We start from the raw sequence: 18,626 nt of genomic DNA, 5'->3' as shown, positions 1-18,626 counted from the left end.
GTAATGTAGTCTCTGCTCTCGGTGGGACGAATTAGGAAGCGTGCTTGTGAAGGGCGCTCTGAAAAGCGGCAGCGCAGCCAAACGATTATAACAGATGAGCAAATGAGAGTACCGGTACGCTAAAAGCACGTTCTGGGCGCATGGAGAGGTGGCGGTACTCTCAAGAGCTATATTTAGAAGTGGCGGTACTGAGTACCGGCGTGTACCGGCCCACTTAAAGCACTGGTATCAACAAAATCTTTGCAATGCAAAGGAAAGACGGAAGCTGTATGCGAAGTGGCATTTAGATTTACAGTTAGTTACAAATACATAAATAATGTTTTGATAACGGCCAATGCTGATATTTGAAATTGTTTCAAAATGAAAAGATACTTTAAATGTGAAATTAAAACTGCCAATACACTGTAAAAAGTTTTCACCAGATTCAACTTAACCTAAGTTCAGCAGCTGCCTTAAAATTTTAAGTTAAATCAGCTTAAAACTACAAATCTTTTTAACTTAAAATGATAAAAATGAGTTGATTTAACTTGTGAGTTGAAATGACTTAAGTTGATTTAACTTAAATCTTAAGGCAGCTGCTAAACTTAAGTTTTTAAGTTGAAACTGGTGAAAACATTTTACAGTGTAGGTGGCAGCAAGTCAAGTGAAGTTAAGTGAGTCATTGTGAATTCATTGAACCGAATCAGCTTAAATGTTTCTCAGAAAAAGTGCTGTGGCTGTTTGAAATATTTTTGTTGGCCAAATAGATCAAAAACAGGGAATATGGTGTCTAAAACACGAGTCTCTTAATATTATTTTTTTGTTTATTGAACTGTTGAATAATTCAATATGTTTGTAACCATGCTGACTTTTGGAGAAAAAAAAAGGTATTCTTCATGATATTGTTTAACCATATGAAATGATATAGGCCTGAATATATACATTTTCTGCCGCCCATATCTATAATTATTCTAAATACATTTTAATTGACTGAACCATGCAGTGAAAGAATGCACTCTAAATGCATACTTGCACTAGTTTAACCCAAATTACTAGACTTCATCTCGTAATGTATGCATGCACTCTGTAGGTGTTAAAAAGATTTGTTCACTTCCAGAACAAAAATGTACATATAATTTACTCACCCCCTTGTCATCCAAGATGTTCATGTTCTTTCTTTCATTAGTCATAAAGAAATTAAGTTTTTTGAGGAAGACATTTCAGGAATTTTCTCCATGGACTTCTATGGTGCCCACAAGTTTGAACTTTAAAAATGCAGTTTAAATGCAGCTTTAAAGGACTCTAAACGATCACAGTGGAGGAAAAAGTGTCTTATCTAGTGAAACAATGTTATTTTCTTAAAAAAAAAAGTACAATGTATACACTTTTTAACCACAAAGCTGCATTTTGGAAGTTCAAACTCGTGGGCACCCTGACATCTTGGATAACAAGGGGGTGAGTAAATTATCCGTAAATTATCTGTAAATGTTCTGGAAGTGAACTAATCCTTTAAAACAACAATTACAATATTATCGCAGTCGATATATATTTCACACCCCTAACACTATAATCGCTGCTGTTCCATAAGTGCCACCTGCTGTCAGAGATTGAGTCCGTGTTTTCATTTAGTCTGTCTGCTGTTTTAATGCAGATATGTTTTATGAAGCATCATTTCACAAAGCTAAGGTCAGACCACTCTGTTTTTCCTTTAAATGTCGACATTATACAATCTAATTTACATAAAAAAACTGCTCATGCTACATGTAGCATGTTTGTTTGGATAATGATTTAAAATGCAGTAGTTCTGCAACTGTGTCATAAATTCTGATTCATATAAAGGCACAGTCAGGGAAAAACCATGATAAAGCGTGGAGCCAGAATCTTAAAAAAAAAAAAACAGCACTATTTCAAAGTACAAACCCCCACCCCCCAGTAAATCAGTTGACACACTGCACATTTTCATTGACATTTTATTAATTTTAGACAGTTTAAAAAGGCAATACAAAGGTTTTTTAAAGGCTGTTTCATATTAAGTGCTTATATGATGATGAAAATAAACATTTGGTCTCAAATATATGCCCTACCATTTGCATAAGAAATTAGACATTTACCAATAAGGTCAAGGACGAAATTAAAAACAAAGGAAGCTTTGGATTATCACTGAAAACTGTTCCAAGGAGCAGCAAAACCAGATATTAATGTGCAACATTTTGGTAAGATATAAAAAGCCTGAGATTCGTCCTGCATCCCAATCCCACTTGACCATAATTCTGTCAAAATGGGTGGGGAAAAAATAACCGACTAGAAATTCTACAAACTGGTATTAGAAACAACAGTGCACAGCTGTGACTCTAAGGCTTATTGTGTTTTCAATATGCAGCAACTGCATTAACACAGGACCTGAAGAAAACATTACAAAATAGCTGTAAAATAAGATACAATGTTATTGATCAGTGTTTCCTGGCGAGACATTCCCACTATACTCTGAAACGTGGCAAGGAGAGTGCATTAAAGGGACTTTGGCTTTAAAGCTTTTTCTAAAAGCCATGAATATTTGAAAGGATGATAAACTAGAAAAGACCAGAGGATTCTAAAGATGCATTCTGGTAACCACATGCATAAATGATATAACATATATATTTGGTCGTATAAAATGTAAACGTGAGGAGCTGAGGGGTTAAGTGATATACCTGGGGTCTGTGGAGATGTACAGACTCAGATATACAGAGTCAAGTATATAATACAACCGTCTATGTGAAGGTAAGACCAGCCTCATGGTACACTTTGAAGACTTTCTCAATGGCGTTGACGTAGGCCGCTGTCCTCAGGTCCAGCCCAAGGTTATACCTGTTGGCTGTGCGCATGATTTGCTGAAAGAAAAAAAAAATTTAGCATTCCTGAAGCAGTATTTTACACCACAGAGGCTCTTCATGTATCAAACTAGCCTAAACACATACAAACTAGAATCCTAATTATGCTGGCTCCGAAAATACCAAATTTTGGTCAAATTCTAGAGCAAAAAAATGTATCCAAGATGGATATCAAAAAGCTTATTAGAAACAAACTTACAAATAGCTTAATTCCACAGTGTAATAAACAATATACTGGACTGAGCAGATCCTCTAACTGATGGTTTCAACGATCTACATCTTTGGGTGTGGTGAATATTTAGGAATCCATTTAATGGGCTGGATCTCATTTCTAATTCAGAAAACAAATGACTGACAGCAATGATACAATAACACAGGAACAAAAAGGCTGTTCTCTGGTTACCAGATCCCAGTTTTACACAAAAGCTATAGCTGGGTGTGTAACAAGTAAGAGTATCTGTTTGTTTGCGTGTTCAGAAAGTTTGTGCTGGAAGGGCACTGATGCAGTATGACATGTTTATGTTATGGAGAGATGTTATGTAATGATTATTACTTAATGTAAAGACATTCTGTGTCTAAATAAATGCAGTTCTTGTCAAGAAAAAAAGCAGCAGTTGTGAGTGGGGTGGCCCCACTCCTGCGTTAACTTTTAAACACTGTTAAACTGGAAAAATGAATTGCCTTACACACACACACATACATATATATGCAATGTTTTTTAAAAAAGTCTCTTCTGCTCACCAAGCCTGCATTTATTTGATCCAAAGTACAGCAAAAAACAGCAAATATTTAGAAATATTTTTACTATTTAAAATAACTGTTTTTATTTAAATATATTTTAAATGTAATTTATTTGTGTGATCAAAGCTAAATTTTCAGGATCATTACTCCAGTCTTCAGTGTCACAAGATCCTTCAGAAATTTTTCTAATATGCTGATTTGCTGTTCAAGAAACATTTTTTATTATTATTATTATCAATATTTTAAATAGTTGAGTACATTTTTTCAGGATTCTTTTAGAAATAGAAAGATTTAAAGATCAGCATTTATCTGAAATTTTTGGAACATTATACCATTCAAAAGCTTAGAGTCTATATATATATATATATATATATATATATATATATATATATATATATATGTAATGTATTTTTTTTTTTAAATTAATACTTTTAATTAGCAAGGATGCTCAACATTTATCAAAAGTGCTGAAGAAGACATTTATAATGTTACAAAAGATAAACGTTGTTCTTCTGAAATTTCTATTCATCAAAGAATCCTGAAAAAAAATCTACAATAATAATAAATGTTTTTAAGCAGCAAATCAGAATATTAGAATGATTTCTAAAGGATCATGTGAAATAATGATGCTAAAAATTCTGCTCTGAAATCAAAAGAAAAATGATTTTAAAATATATTCAAATAGAAAAGAGTTATTTTAAATAGTACAAATATTTCACAATTTTACCAATTTTGCTATATTCTGTCTCAAATAAAAGGCTTGGAGAGCAGAAGAGACTTCTTTAAAAAAACATAAAAAAATCTTACTGTTCAAAAATATTTGACTGGTAGTGAACATAATATACATTTGTATAATTATATAAGTAAATATAAAACATTATTATATATTCACATTTTATATATTTACTTACTCTGGCAGATCTCTCCATTGTGTAAGCCAATCCAGAATGCACAATGTCCTTTTCAGAAGCTCCCTACAAGATGAGCAAGACAAGCATATAAAGGTTTAGCAGTCTAATTTAACAAATATTAAATTTTATATTAATTATATTATATATTTGACAAGAGCGTTTACACTCACAGCAATCCTCTCTTGAAAGTCAGATGTGGGAACAACAGGTATGGCTCCACCATGTTTACCAAACTTCCTTTCCAGACTCTCCTGGACAGACACTGTCAAACAACACATTAGATCCACATTAGCAATGAGCAAACTGACACATGGATTATGTGGATTATTGAGATAATGCTCAAATGCGATTCTTCCCAAATCAATGCTTATTCCCTCTTACAGGTTTCTCTGAGGCCCAAATCTGTGATTTAGTTAAACATTTTATAAAGGGTGCAATAAAGTATGGTCATATTTTTTGTGTACGAATGTACTAAAATGGAAAACACCACTCAATTTTCACATTACAGTGAGATCATAACACAAAATGTACAAGTGAAAATGGATGATTACTGACAGTATTCATCTGGGTTTGCCCCTGTTTCTGTCTGCTTTTGTGCTAACCATGTGATTATCAGTAAAGAGAGGTCATTTTAGGCCAGTCAAATGAAAGGTAGGACAGAGCTTTTTTTTGGTATACATGCAAGTATGCCCAGATACTCTCAAGGGGACACCAATCCCACTACATTTGCTTGTGGGAGCAGAATAAACAAACTGAACAAAAATACCAAATGACATATTCTAGCCCCCTGAACACCAACATAATCTACAGCAATTAGAAAATGGAAAACAAGCCCTTCCAGAGAACTAAATCTACTGAACATTACATTTTGTCTAGGAAACAAATTTTTGACTTACTAAGGAGATGGTAGTTTGAGTCTCTTTCGTACTTGAAGGTCAGTCTGCCATAACTGACATGGTTTAGGTTCTTCAGCCACTCAAAATAGGAGACCGTCACACCTCCAGCATTCAGGTACATATCCTGTATATGCATAATTATTTATTTATTTTTAGTATCCTATTAGCATCAAAACAATAAAAAAAATCCTAAAACAATAAAATCAAAATATGTTAAATAGATTAAATAAGATCAAATCTCCTATATGCATATAAACCAAATATTGTATGATAGGGTAGTAAGTTTAGATTTATTACTAAAAGAACATTTAGGACTGGAAAACGTACAGGGATCACCATGACATTCTTCTCTAGGAATATCTTGTCAGCCTCAGGGGTAGTGGGACCGTTTGCTCCTTCAGCAATGATCTGTAAAAAATGATAAGTCTTACTCATTTTTATTTCAAATTCATATTCATATTCATTCTCTGGACTGGCATAATACAACATCTCATCTACATTAAAAGGACTATTGTTATGGTTGACTCTGTTGACCTCTAACCTTGGCCTTGATATTGTTGGCGTTTTTCTTTGTAAGCTGTTTTTCACTTGCAGCAGGGATCAGGATGTCACAGTCAGCTTCCAAGATGTTGCCTTCATAGGGGGTGGCGTTAGGAAAGCCAACAATAGTGCCATTGGCCTGGAAAACGAAAGTATTTGATGTATTAATACCATTCAGATTATAGAGTTGCACTTAGTACATGCTAGTACTACTGCTAATTGACCACAAGGTGGCTGCATTACAGTGAATATTCTTACACCGCACTGAAGCTTCAGCAAGAATGTCACTGCGAAGGCAGTAAGTGGTTCACACTCACCAGCTTATAGTCTTCCAGCTCTTTGGGGTCGATGCCTTTAGGGTTCCAGATGCTTCCGTCCAGCTCTCCAACACCCACACACTTTGCTCCGTAACGGTGCAGATAGCGCATGGAGTGCAGGCCAACATTACCAAAACCCTACCATAGAAATAGGGACAATGCATTAAATATTTTTATACTGACAGCGAAGCTGATTGATTTAGTGCAGGAACATTGCTAAACATCTAAATACACTGCAAAACATAATCAGTTTTTGTGCAGTTTACAGTTAAAACAAAAAACATTTACTATTATTATTATTATTAAGTCTCTTGTGCTCATCAAGCCTGCATTTATTTGATCCAAAGTACAGCAAAAACAGTACAATTTTAGAATACTTTTACTATTTAAAATAACTGCTTTCTATTTTAATATAATTTAAAATGCAATTTATTCCTGTGATCAAATCAAAATTTTCAGCATCATTACTCCAGTCTTAAGTGTCACACTATCCTTCAGAAATCATTCTAATATGCTGCTTTGCCATTCAAGAAACATTTTTATTATTAATATTATCAACGTTTAAAACAGTTGAGTAAATCTTTTTCAGGATTCTTTGATGAATAGAAAGATCCAAAGATCAGCATTTATCTAAACTAAAAAGCTGATGATAAAATACAGTTATAATGTTAGAATGTGTGATTTCTATTTCAGATAAATGCTGTTGTTCTGAACTTTTTATTCATCAAAAAACCTAAAAAAAAAAAAAATCTACTCAGCTGTCAACAAAATGATAATAAGAAAAGTTTTTTGAGCAGCAAATCAGCATATTAGAATGATTTCTAAAGGATCATGTGATTGGAGTAATGATGCTAAATATTCAGCTTTGAAATCACAGGAATAAATTACATTTTAAAATATATTCAAATAGAAAAGTTACTTTAGTAAAATGTTGCTGTACTTTGGATCAAATAAACGCAGGGTTGGTGAGCAGAATATATTTAACATTTAAAATCTTACTCTTCAAAAACTTTTGACTGGCAGTGTATTTACTATAAAAATATATATTCAGTATCTAAAGGTCTTTTTACCTAACCCTAAGTGAATTTATATTGTTTGAATTATGTTTGCACAGAACAACAAACCAATAAATAAATCAAATTTAATTTAAATCATATAAAATAACTTGTTATAAAGTTTAATTATTTAAAATAAATCATGTTCATGCTGCAAAAAGAGCAATATTAGCTCTTGGCATCGTCTTTCAAGAAAAAAAAAAAGCACAATATTCATTATTATTCCATTACACTTCTAAATTATGTTTATATTAACAATATATTTTTTATTATTATTATTTATTATGATGAAGTGTCACAACATAGCAAAATTAATGAGTTTTAAAACATTTATATAGGAAGTGTGACATTTGAAGGTCTCACACTCATTTAAGTATTCTTTATAAATATTGATTGAGCATCTAAAAGCACATTCTGAATATTTAAAATCCTTAGATAAGCAACATCAGAATGATCAATGTCAGCTTGCACTAACTACTGGCACAGAGTCATGAGATAATGGACAACGTGTCTGTAAGTTCCACCACGCAAGCAGCAGAATATACAGTAGTACTTTTCCCTTTTAGATAAACATAATAAATCATATTTAAAAAGCAAAGTTTGGGGTTGCCAGTGCATTTTGACCAATGCATAACAAGAACAATTCTTAGCCACTTCAAGGTTATGGATAATGTCAAAGTTGAAGTGTGGTTTATGTGCTATTGACATACACATACCTGAATGACAAATGTCTTGTCTCCAAAGCCTGGAGTCAGGCCCAGCTGGCTCATGTAGGCAGCCTCATTGACAAAGTTTTCAATGCCATGGAAGACACCACGGCCAGTGGCAGATATACGCCCGTGGATTCCACCTTGGCTGATGGGCTTACCGGTGACACAGGCGTAAGCATTGATATCCTGATAAAGAAGAATTATAATTCTGAGCATTAGAAGAATGTTGTTTGTATTCAACTGCAACTGTGAAACTAATCATAATGCATAAAGCTATGAGATTTCTGTGTTTTGAGTATTAAGTAAATAGTCCTGTTGATATTACAGTATATCTCTCATGTCATTTCACTTTTTTCACTACAGGGCCGCTCGCAAATAGGACAGAACATCACAGCTACCTAGACAAAGCAAATGACTGCCATGGGAGGACAGACTGTATTGAAAGAGTCTGTCAGAAGAGGGTGGAAAAACACAGGGGTGCTTTGTTCTCTTAGTCCTGTAAACACCACGCTATTTTGTCAGGGACAGAAAAGGCTTTGGGCACTGAGTCACCAACACAGCCACGATCTGTTTGTTAGTTCTTATAGATATCCTGTGTGATTTTTTTTAAATAGCTACAATATGTGTAAAAGCATTATAGAAATGACTGCTCCATTCCAAGGTAACGTATTCATAATTTTTCTTTATGCACTTATTTCATTATACACTACCAGTCAAAAGTTTTTGAACAGTAAGATTTTAAATGTTTAAAGAAGTCTCTTCTGCTCACCAAGACTGCTTTTAATTTTTTATTACATATTTTACTAAAGTATATTTGAAATATATTTTAAAATGTAATTTATTCCTGTAATTTCAAAGCTGAATTTTTAGTCATTACTCAAGTCACATGACACTTAACAAATCATTTTAATATTCTGATTTGCTGATCAAAAACATTTACTATTATTATTATTATTATTATTATGTTAAAACCAGCTGAGTAGATTTTTTTCAGGTTTCTTTGACGAATAGAAAGTTCAGAAAAACAGCATTTATCTGAAATAGAATTTTTTTGTAACATTATAAATGTCTTTATCATCACTTTTGATCAATTTAAAGCATCCTTGCTAAATAAAAAGTATTCATTTATATAATTTCTTTCCCCAAAATTATACTGACTCCAAGCTTTTGAATGGTATAGTGTATAATGTTACAAAAGCTTTTTATTTCAGATAAATGCTGATCTTTGGATCTTTCTATTCATCGAATTATCTTGAAAACATGTATTTGACTGTTTTAAATATTTATAATAATGATAAAAAATGTTTATTAAAGAGCAAATCAGCATATTAGAATCATTTCTGAAGGATCTTGCAACACTGACGGCTGAAAATTTAGCTTTGATCACTAAAATAAATCACATTTTAAAATATATTTAAATAGAAAACAGTTATTTTAAATAGTAAAAATGTTGTACTTTGGATCAAATAAATGCAGGCTTGGTGAGCAGAAGAGACTTCTTTAAGAAAACATTTAATATCTCACTGTTCAAAAACTTTTGACTGGTAATGTAGAAAAGAATCTTAGAAAAAAAGGTACAAAACCTATCACTGCAGTGGTACCATTTCAAAAGGTACACATTTGTACCTTATTTACCCCTAAAGGGTGCATATAAGTATCTTGAATGTACGCATTAGAACCTAAAGGGTACATATTTATACCTAAATAATACATATTTATATTTGTCTAAAAGGTAACGCTCAAATGACAGCTTTTGAGAGTGTAGCATTTATCTACGATATTATGCTATGAAGTATGTCTTTGGAAAACTAGATATGCATTTCCTAAAGGAAGTGTTCTCAAGGCAGCAGAGTGTTAACATTTTGACTAAGTTCAGTTTTTGGCCTTTTCTCTGATGCAGCATATTTTTTATGCTATAAATAGTTAAATATATGCATAGAGGACAAGACTAATCACTATTCGCTATGCAAAGAGATTTAAGAAAGAAGACAACTGCAACTGGATGCATTTTGAATGTTAAAAACAGATAAAACACCTATAAGAGAAATTACATACAAAACAGTCTTTATATGTTAAGTGGTTTGGGTTCAAATAATTTAAAGGTCCCATATCGTACACATTTCTGGAGGTTTATTTTATTTGTTGATGTCCTTAAGAATATATATTTGCGGTATAAGTGCCAAAATCCATCTCAATATATTTTTACAGCTCCTTTTTTAGGAGCTCTGTCAAAAACAGGTCGATTTTGGCCCATCTAATTAATATTCATGAGCCTCTCTTCTGATTGGCCTGTTGTTTTCTGAGTGACGCACAACCAGGCCAATCACAGGTAACTACGGTCATGTATGCTGTAAGCGTAAGCGAGCTCAGAGCAATAGAGAGAGCTGATACTCAACAGGATATTTTAGAATGATCATTAATGTTTTTTCTTTTACAAACACCGAATGCAGTAGGCTACATAACTGTTGCTTTAGTAAAGCCCCTTTCACAATTCGCGCTGATTCTGGAAAATTACGGGAACTGTGTGAACCAAAGCCAGAACCTAAAGGCAGTGTTGTAGTAATGATGCACGTTATCAAGCGACTCTTCACAACGAAAAATAACGTTAAGTGCAAAGTGGAATGAAGCAGCGATCATCAGGCAGAGCCAGCTCCTCACTATCAGCGCTGAAGCACAGTTTGTTCAGGTTAGTTTCAGTTTAGTGAAACGTACGCGTCGCATTACATCTCACATCCAAATGTCACATGTCTTTATGGTTTGTGTGCAAAGCATGCACAGATTCCGGAAAACAACTGTGAATGAACCAAATTAAACAATTCCGGAACAAATCGTGGGACACATTATCCGTGTATTTACCGGAATCGCTGTGTGAAAGAGGCTGAAGTTGACGTGCCGCTGGTCTCTTATATTAACGTTGTTCTGAAGCCTGTGTAATGATCGTAGCTTGACATCTATCAACTGAACAGGGTTTTCTCCACTTGTTTTCCTGTTGTTGTTGATCAATGGAATGGATGCGTTGTTGTCTGGGGGTTTGACAAAAGGAGGGTGGGACGTTGGTTTGTGACTGAAGGCGGTGACTTGAGTCGATCGGACGTCACATCGTTACGGAAGTCACAGCAGCTCGTGAAAATGAACAGCTACTTTAAGCAGGCTGTGTGCAGTTTACTGTGGATTGACTGTTTTGAAACTCATATGGTAGTTAGATAGCCCCTAGACCTTAGTTATCATGAAAAAAGCCAGGAAATTTTGATTTTGACGATATGGGACCTTTAAGCAAACTTGTTGTAAACTATATGAACACTTGATCAGGTTCTTTGACTTACATTATGGCCCATTGTGTTAGCATATGTATCAGCAATCCAGGACATTTCCCTTTCTCCTGTGCTCATGTCCGGGGCGGGGACGTCAATGCCAGGCCCTGACACAGGAAAGAGAAATGAGTGTACTACTGATCCGCCCTTCCCATGGCAATGGTTCAGATATTTAACTCAAATATTTGGACACAATAATGACAGCCATAAAATACATTATACACATGTCATAATACATTCATAAAACATTGTTGCAACTTGTGTCACTGCACAGTTTCATTAGAGAAGCTAACAGTACATTGTGGGAATCCTGCACAGACTCAAAACAAAAATTACCCAAGGAAAGTTGGCACTATTACAAGCTCTTTGAACTTTTGTAATATGAATACAGTTTATCTAGGCTTTTGGCTACAGGTTAAATAACTTGTAATGCAGAAGTAGTGTTAATAGCAGCCTGACGGTTAATCCTAACTGTGCCATCTAACGCTAAGTATTACATGACTATTGTTTTAGAGTGATTTGTAATTTGTGTTGCAGTTTGATCTATCATAGAATTCCTGTTTCATTCAAGTATGAATAGTAAAATATGCTAAACGGATGTCATTTGGGATAAACAAATATTGATACAACTGTTTACTATACATACATTATACACTTGAAGTCAAAAGTTTACATACACTTGATTCTTACAGTATTTTTACCTGAATTATCCACAGCTCTAGCTTAGTGAGAGTTATCATGAGTCCCTCGTTTGTCCTGAATAGTTAAACTGCCCGCTGTTCTTCAATAAAATCCTTCAGGTCTTACAAATACCCTTTTCAACAATGACTGTATGATTTACAGAAGGATCAAATGCTCACTGATGCTTCAGAAGGAAACACGATGCATTAAGAGCCAGATGCATTGAACAGTTTCCCAAAAGACAAAATAAGTTACTTACTAAAACATTTTTACTCCTTCTGAAACATCAATAAGTGTTTCAACCTTCTGTAATAGTTGCATATGAGTCCCTTAGATGTCCTCAATGTGAAAAGATGGATCCCAAAATCAAACAGATATTGTTGGAAAAGGTTCAAATACACAAAAATGCTGAAAAACCAAAGAATTTGTGGGGCCTGAAGCATTTTTCTAAAGAAGAGCGGGCAGTTAAACTGTTCAGGATAAACAAGGGACTCATGAACAACTATCACTAAACAAAAAAACACAGCTGTGGATCATTCAGGTAACAACACAGTATTAAGAATTGAGGGTCATTTTTATAAATTCAACTATTATTTTCTTTTGTGGACTATATGTAAACATATTTTATGTTAAATATCTTATTCAGGTCAGTACTAAAAAAAAAATTACATGCATTTTGTATGATCCCTCTTATTTTGGTAATAATTAACATTTTGCTGATTCTGCAAGGTGTATGTAAACATTTGATTTTAACTGTAAATATAATATGAAATTTTCCTGTAAAATGCACTTGATACTAGGGGACATTCTTTAGAATTCTACTGAATTAATCTTAAAATGTGTTAAACAGAGGACTATGCTTTTACTGGTAGGTGATTGCATAATACAATTAGGCTAGTTATTCCATAAACATCCACAAGGAATGAGGGATGCATGATGGACATTTCAATTCTGCTGATCATTTGCAGCACTCAGGAACAAATTCAGTTTGTGCCTGCTCATAACTCACCAATGAAGCCCTTTTTGGCCAACTCAATAGTAAACCTTCTTGTGATCTTCTCTAGTTCTGTGTCCTGTGTAAAGAAAAATGGTGGGATTTCAATGACTATAATGTGAATAATATAGAAGTATAAATAAAAAAAAAGCAATGCTTGAGTTCTTTGTTCTAGACGGGGAGTGCTAGTAAATGCTAAACTTAAAATTGCATATTTAATCCACCAACTATAAAATACAAAAATCCTTAACAGCACAGGCATTAAACCCTGTAAGATTTCACTTTGCGAGTCAATAAATATTGCTGTTATTGCTGTCCAATAACAGCAATATTTTACTGCTTTTATCTTATCTTACTGCTTTTTTTTAGAACAATGTTGTAAAACCTTTAACATCTAAAGGTGATGAACTAGTCTAGACAATGCAAATACATACCTAGACATTTGCATGAGCATTTATTATTAAAGTCATAATGTCTGAACTTAAAATCTCTCTCAAAATTAAATTTAATCAGAGAATCTGAAAAAGCACTCACAGAGTAATTCCTTGGGTTAATTTTCACCCCTGCTTTAGCTCCTCCAAAAGGCACATCTGTTGAGTTTATGTGAATGATTAAACGTTCAAACTATCAACCACAACCAAATAAACTTACACATAGACAAATTTAAGCAAAAACTTACCTACAACTGCACATTTGTATGTCATTAGTGAGGCAAGGGCTTTCACCTCATCCACTGACACCTCTGTGCTGTAACGGATACCTGGAGAAACAGAAGCAGTGCACTCATCAGATTTTAGGTCTATGCAAATAACATCTGTAGATCACTTAAGTCATTAAACAAGCATCAAAATAAATCACAAGGATTATAGCTTTTGTATCAACATGCTTTATGAGGCTAAGACAGGACATTCTCTATCGATTAAAACTTAAAGACTACAACACTTTGACAACCTCTTTTATATTACTTCAGTGCTTATATAATTCAAGACCTTTTAGGTCATTTTAAAGCTTTTGGAGAAAAAAAGGAAAAAATATGAAAATAAATGCTGTCAAATATTTGTCTACTGCAAAGGTAGGCCTTGTGTATCGGTTAAAATAGCACTGATGATCGGGGCAATATGCTGTTTAGAGTAGGAGGTCTGGAAATCTCAAATGTTCTAACGGTCGTGCGCAAAAAAAAATAGGCCTACAGTTGTGAGAGGGGAAATTTCGTGGCAAGACAGGCAGTAAACCAACCACCGTGATGACTCACTCTCTCCACTGAAGTACAAGGGAAGAAAATCTAGGCAAGGCCCAAGCTGGGAGTGGTTAAAGCCAGTGTGACTACCCCAAACTAAACATGTCTGTTTTCAATCGGCCTTAAGAACGCTGCTTGGACAGCACTGGCAAGTTTTTTGAATTCATGGATAATGAGCTAGTAATTCATTTCAAATTACTAATAACACCAAATCAAGTTATTATCGCAGATTTAAAGGACACACATAATTTACTCACTCTTAACCGTTGACGGTAGGCATTGACTTCCATAGTGCAAAAAAAAAAATACTATGGAAGTCAATGGCTAGCCACAACTGTTTGGTTACCAACAGTCCTAAAAATATCTTCTTTTGTGCTCAACAGAACAGCTTGAGGGTGAGTAAATTATAACATTTTTATTTTTAGGTAAACTATCCTTGTAAAGAAGATGCATCCCTGTAAAGACGTAGTTTTTAGACAATGCAGATACAGTAGTAGCTCTTCTGTATGCATATTGTTGAATGAGCATGTTACAAATATTCAGCAAGTCCAAAGTCTGCATCCTTTTACCTATTATATGCATGTTTTGCTAAATCTTTATTTAATCAAATAACAGAATAACACTGCAGGTCATATTATTCTTTAGCTAGCGTCCTTATATGTGACCCACAAAACCAGTCATTAGGCTCAGTTTTTATATTTTTGGCCAAAATACAACTATTTGAAAATCTGTAATCTGAGGGTGCAAAATAATCTAAATATTGAGAAATTCACCTTTAAACTTGTCCAAATAAAGTCCCTAGCAATGCATATTAATAATAAAAAATAAGTTTTTATATATTTGCGGTAGAAAATGTACAAAATATTTTCATGGAACATGATCTTTACTTATTATCCTAATGATTTTTGGCATAAAAGAAAAAAAAAAGATAATTTTGCCCAATACAATGTATGTTCGGCTATCGCTACAAATATATCCATGCTATTTAAGATTGGTTTTGTGGTCCAAGGTCACATATATCCATAAAAGTAAATATAGTAAAGAACAGTACAGAATAAAGTACAACCATAAACTCTGAGGCAAAAAACAGCCAACTTTAACATCTCCTTCCATGGTTATGAAAACTGGTTATTACATTAGGTTAATCAAAGACTTCCCAGCACACGTTGCAAAACCACATCTTGTTATCCGGTTACTAGACCTCAAGGTAAAATCATGAACTACTAAGCTAATTTACAAACCCAACAGTTTAAAGTCTAGCCATAAATTCAGTGACTGTCTTACTGAAAGCTCCTATTGAATCTACTCTAATATTAGTATAATACAGTGTAACTTATAAGATCTCTCCTAAATTGTGTTAATCAGTTTAGCTTAACTCAGTGGTTAAAGTAAATGCGATGCAAGTTATCTCATTTGGTCAATCTACAGTTTAAGGTGAAGATGCCTCAGTTTAAAAAGAGGGAAATAGTCTGAAAACGCTAAGAGGATGGAGCTCAAGGAAACTGCAGAGAGATTGAACTGTCCTGGGGGGCTTCCACCTCCCTTCCTTAATAAAGCGTTGCACAGTCAGTCCTGACGAAGCAAAATGCAAAGGCCTAACAAACAACTCCAGAATAGGTCATGCTTAATAAAAACATCTCTTACACAAGCACATTCCTCTGATAATAAAGTAGTTCCCAACTTCCAAAACGTACACAAATATCTCTGTAAAGACAAATCTGGAATTTATATGATGCGAGAAAAATACTAAGACAAGGAAAAGAGAACTACCCAATAAAATAAACACAGGAACAGGACAAGCAGCATTCCTGCTAGAATACTCCACAAATGTAAACGTAAAATGGTGATTCAGTGCAGGATGTGTTTCTTTATAAGCCTTTCCACTCTCCTACATGTAATAAAATAATCAATTCAATGCACATTAGTGTAACTTATATGGAATGTATAGATGTCTTGTGATGTTGGAAAAAACTATTTCAAACTGTATTTTGTAACAAGCTTATGGATTCTTATATATAGCTTATATAACATCTCGGTTCTGGTTCAGTTTAAGGTGGTCGAACTGTTTTAAACACTCTAGCTGGTTTCTATCTGGTCTAAGATGGGCCCAAGTAATTTACTGCAACAAACAAGCTAGTCACCATCTTAGACTACCTTATGTACACATCAGACCAGCTAATGACTGGCTTTGACCAGATAAATCAATGAAGCTTATTCTGATAAAACACCTGCAAACTGATTTTACTGTAAAGCTTGAAACTCTAATAGTGTACTTTAATAGTCAGAAACGCTTGCACGCAAATAGTCGCAGAGTGTCGCTGCTGCGCAACCGCGGATTTTTTCCCAAGTTCATGGCACGCAAGGCCTATCATTTATCACTCTCTGTCAAAATACATAGACAAAGCGTCTAAATAAATGTGTTGGACACACGCAGAATCATGTCATCACGATGCAAAACGTCAGGAGATACGTTGACCGGTAAGACATATTTGTTTTAGTTTGCATGTTTTCTCTCGGGAGCGCGACTGCTTCCTATTAACTCCGATGTAAATAATGCAAGAACTTGCCTCCTTTACACGGGGTCCTGTGCTGGCTGTGTTGAGCTCTGTAGCCCTCGATCATCTCCCACTCCCCGTTGTCTCTCTTGATGGGGAACGACACGGACAGGACGTGGTTGCAGGGCTTGATGATCTTGAGGATCCCCCGGACTCGGTGCCTCTTCTGCTCGGGCGTTTCTCTCGTCTTGAGATCATGCACGAGTTTGTCCTCCACAATAGAAGCTCCGCGGTCGAAGAAACCCTCAACCATCCTAAAGAAGTTAGGGTCATCGTCTCTATCTCCCACGGCTTCGCTGTAACGGCGGACCCGCATTAAAGTCGCGGAAGCAGGCAAAGCGGAGTCGACGCATCCCGAGGCCAGTGCACTGCTAGCGGCTGCGCGTGTGACGAGCTCCCCCAGAGACCTATACATGATTTTAAAGTAAAACACTAACTAACAGTATCGAAAAACTAAGACAGACAGTGTCAAAGGGTGGGACGGGGAGAATAAACGGACACCACGGCTCCTCCTTTTTCTACTAAGTGTCAGCTTGAATAGTGTTTGTGAGTTGTTTTAAACGGCAGGCGTGCCGTGGGTCTCCACCTTAAGCTGGGAGGCGCTCAGTAAGCAGGAACTCACAGGGAGAAAGTATTTAAAAATATATGTACAAGTATTCAAGTTGCTGGTGTCCATGAAATAAATGTATTGGCTAAACATAAGTAATAGCTCTTTAAAATGTTTTTGCATTTTTTAAATGTTCTTTGAGGTACTATACTGTAAATGGTATGGTATTTTAGTACAGACTAGAAAAGAGGGGGATTTAAGAAATAGTCAAATAGATTTATTTTTGAAAAACTTATTGTCGAAAAACATACTGGCGATACTCGGATGTAAATAACTAAAAACTACTGAATACGTTTTTCTGCTGTTTAAACCATGGAAAAAAAAACATGTGGAAGCTGTTAAATCATATAGAGAAGGACTTAGTAAGCAGGAAAGGGTGCAATATTTTGATAAACTAAAGGTAATAGGTGGTAAAGATTTGTACGAGCATATTAATGAAGATAAATTCCTGTTGAAAAAAAACAGCATATGCCGGTTAGGTACCCTGGTGAAAAAAACAGCTAAAACCAGCCTAGCTGGTCAACCAGCCTGGTTTTAGCTGGTCATAGCTGGAAGGCAGGCTGGTTTTAGAGGGGTTTTGTCCACTTTTCCAGCCTGGAAACCACCAGCTAAAACCAGCCTGGCCAGCCTGGGAGACCAGCTAAAACCAGCCACTTCCAACTTAAACCAGCTAAGACCAGCCAACCAGCCTAGGCTGGTATTAGCTGGTTTTTTCAGCAGGGTAGGTTTTGATGCTGGTTTATGCTGGTCTTTTTGCTGGTTTATGCTGGTCCTTTTGCTGGTTTATGCCGGTCCTTTTGTTGGTTTATGCTGGTCCTTGACCAGCACATGACCAGCTAAGGACCAGAAAGGACCAGCATAAACCAGCTAAGGACCAGCTTAAACCAGCATCAAGACAAACCTAACCAGCATCCCAGCATCAAAACTACCTAACCAGCATATGCTGGTTTTTTCCACCAGGAATTTGCCTAATATTTCACCTACCTGACTCTTCTCCTTAATTTGTTGTTAACTTTTGACAGTCTACAGTAGTCAACATTTGAAGTGGATCAACACCTTTTATCAAAGTTGTTCTAAAACTAAAACAATACCTATTCTTGTCTTAGACAACTTTGATTAACTTTTTTGATCCACTTCACTATAGTACTCCAAATGACTTTCCCAGTCCAACCAATTAATACAGTCCAAAACATGACAATAATTGGTCATTTTCAGCAGCAAT

At 35.0% G+C, this 18,626-nt stretch overlaps 2 protein-coding genes across 2 annotated transcripts in view; one reads left to right on the top strand and one right to left on the bottom strand.

Annotated features, from left to right (window-relative positions):
* Nucleotides 1-1,935: 1,935 nt before the first annotated feature.
* On the bottom strand, nucleotides 1,936-17,353 carry glud1a (glutamate dehydrogenase 1a). The gene is made up of 13 exons (XM_073834003.1): nucleotides 16,810-17,353; nucleotides 13,685-13,765; nucleotides 13,540-13,595; nucleotides 13,021-13,084; nucleotides 11,343-11,437; nucleotides 8,026-8,205; nucleotides 6,255-6,392; nucleotides 5,939-6,076; nucleotides 5,725-5,805; nucleotides 5,398-5,521; nucleotides 4,672-4,763; nucleotides 4,502-4,564; nucleotides 1,936-2,849 (listed from the first exon to the last, which is right to left on the bottom strand). The coding sequence occupies exons 1-13, from the start codon at nucleotides 17,210-17,212 to the stop codon at nucleotides 2,730-2,732; spliced, it is 1,635 nt and encodes a 544-aa protein (XP_073690104.1). The 5' UTR covers nucleotides 17,213-17,353; the 3' UTR covers nucleotides 1,936-2,729.
* The window catches only part of LOC141325383 (nuclear factor NF-kappa-B p100 subunit-like), a 33,448-nt gene continuing 31,415 nt past the window's right edge, over nucleotides 16,594-18,626 (top strand). The window contains exon 1 of the mRNA XM_073834002.1: nucleotides 16,594-16,720. The gene's annotated coding sequence lies outside the window, so the exon portion shown is untranslated. The remainder of the gene's footprint in view (nucleotides 16,721-18,626) is intronic.

Source organism: Garra rufa, chromosome 2 (assembly GCF_049309525.1).
Source record: "Garra rufa chromosome 2, GarRuf1.0, whole genome shotgun sequence".
Taxonomy (NCBI): domain Eukaryota; kingdom Metazoa; phylum Chordata; class Actinopteri; order Cypriniformes; family Cyprinidae; genus Garra; species Garra rufa.
The sequence above is the reverse complement of the archived record's forward strand: the minus strand, read 5'-3'. Positions and strand labels throughout refer to the sequence as shown.

What these genes read in the sequence shown, in the direction of transcription:
- glud1a (XM_073834003.1), bottom strand. Translation starts at nt 17,212, where the DNA reads ATGTATAGGTCTCTGGGGGAGCTCGTCACACGCGCAGCCGCTAGCAGT. An exon ending in CCAACAATATCAAGGCCAAG is followed by an intron (nt 5,806 to 5,938) that starts GTTAGAGGTCAA and finishes CATTTTTTACAG; the next exon opens with ATCATTGCTGAAGGAGCAAA. An exon ending in CTCAAACTACCATCTCCTTA is followed by an intron (nt 4,764 to 5,397) that starts GTAAGTCAAAAA and finishes GTTGTTTGACAG; the next exon opens with TGTCTGTCCAGGAGAGTCTG.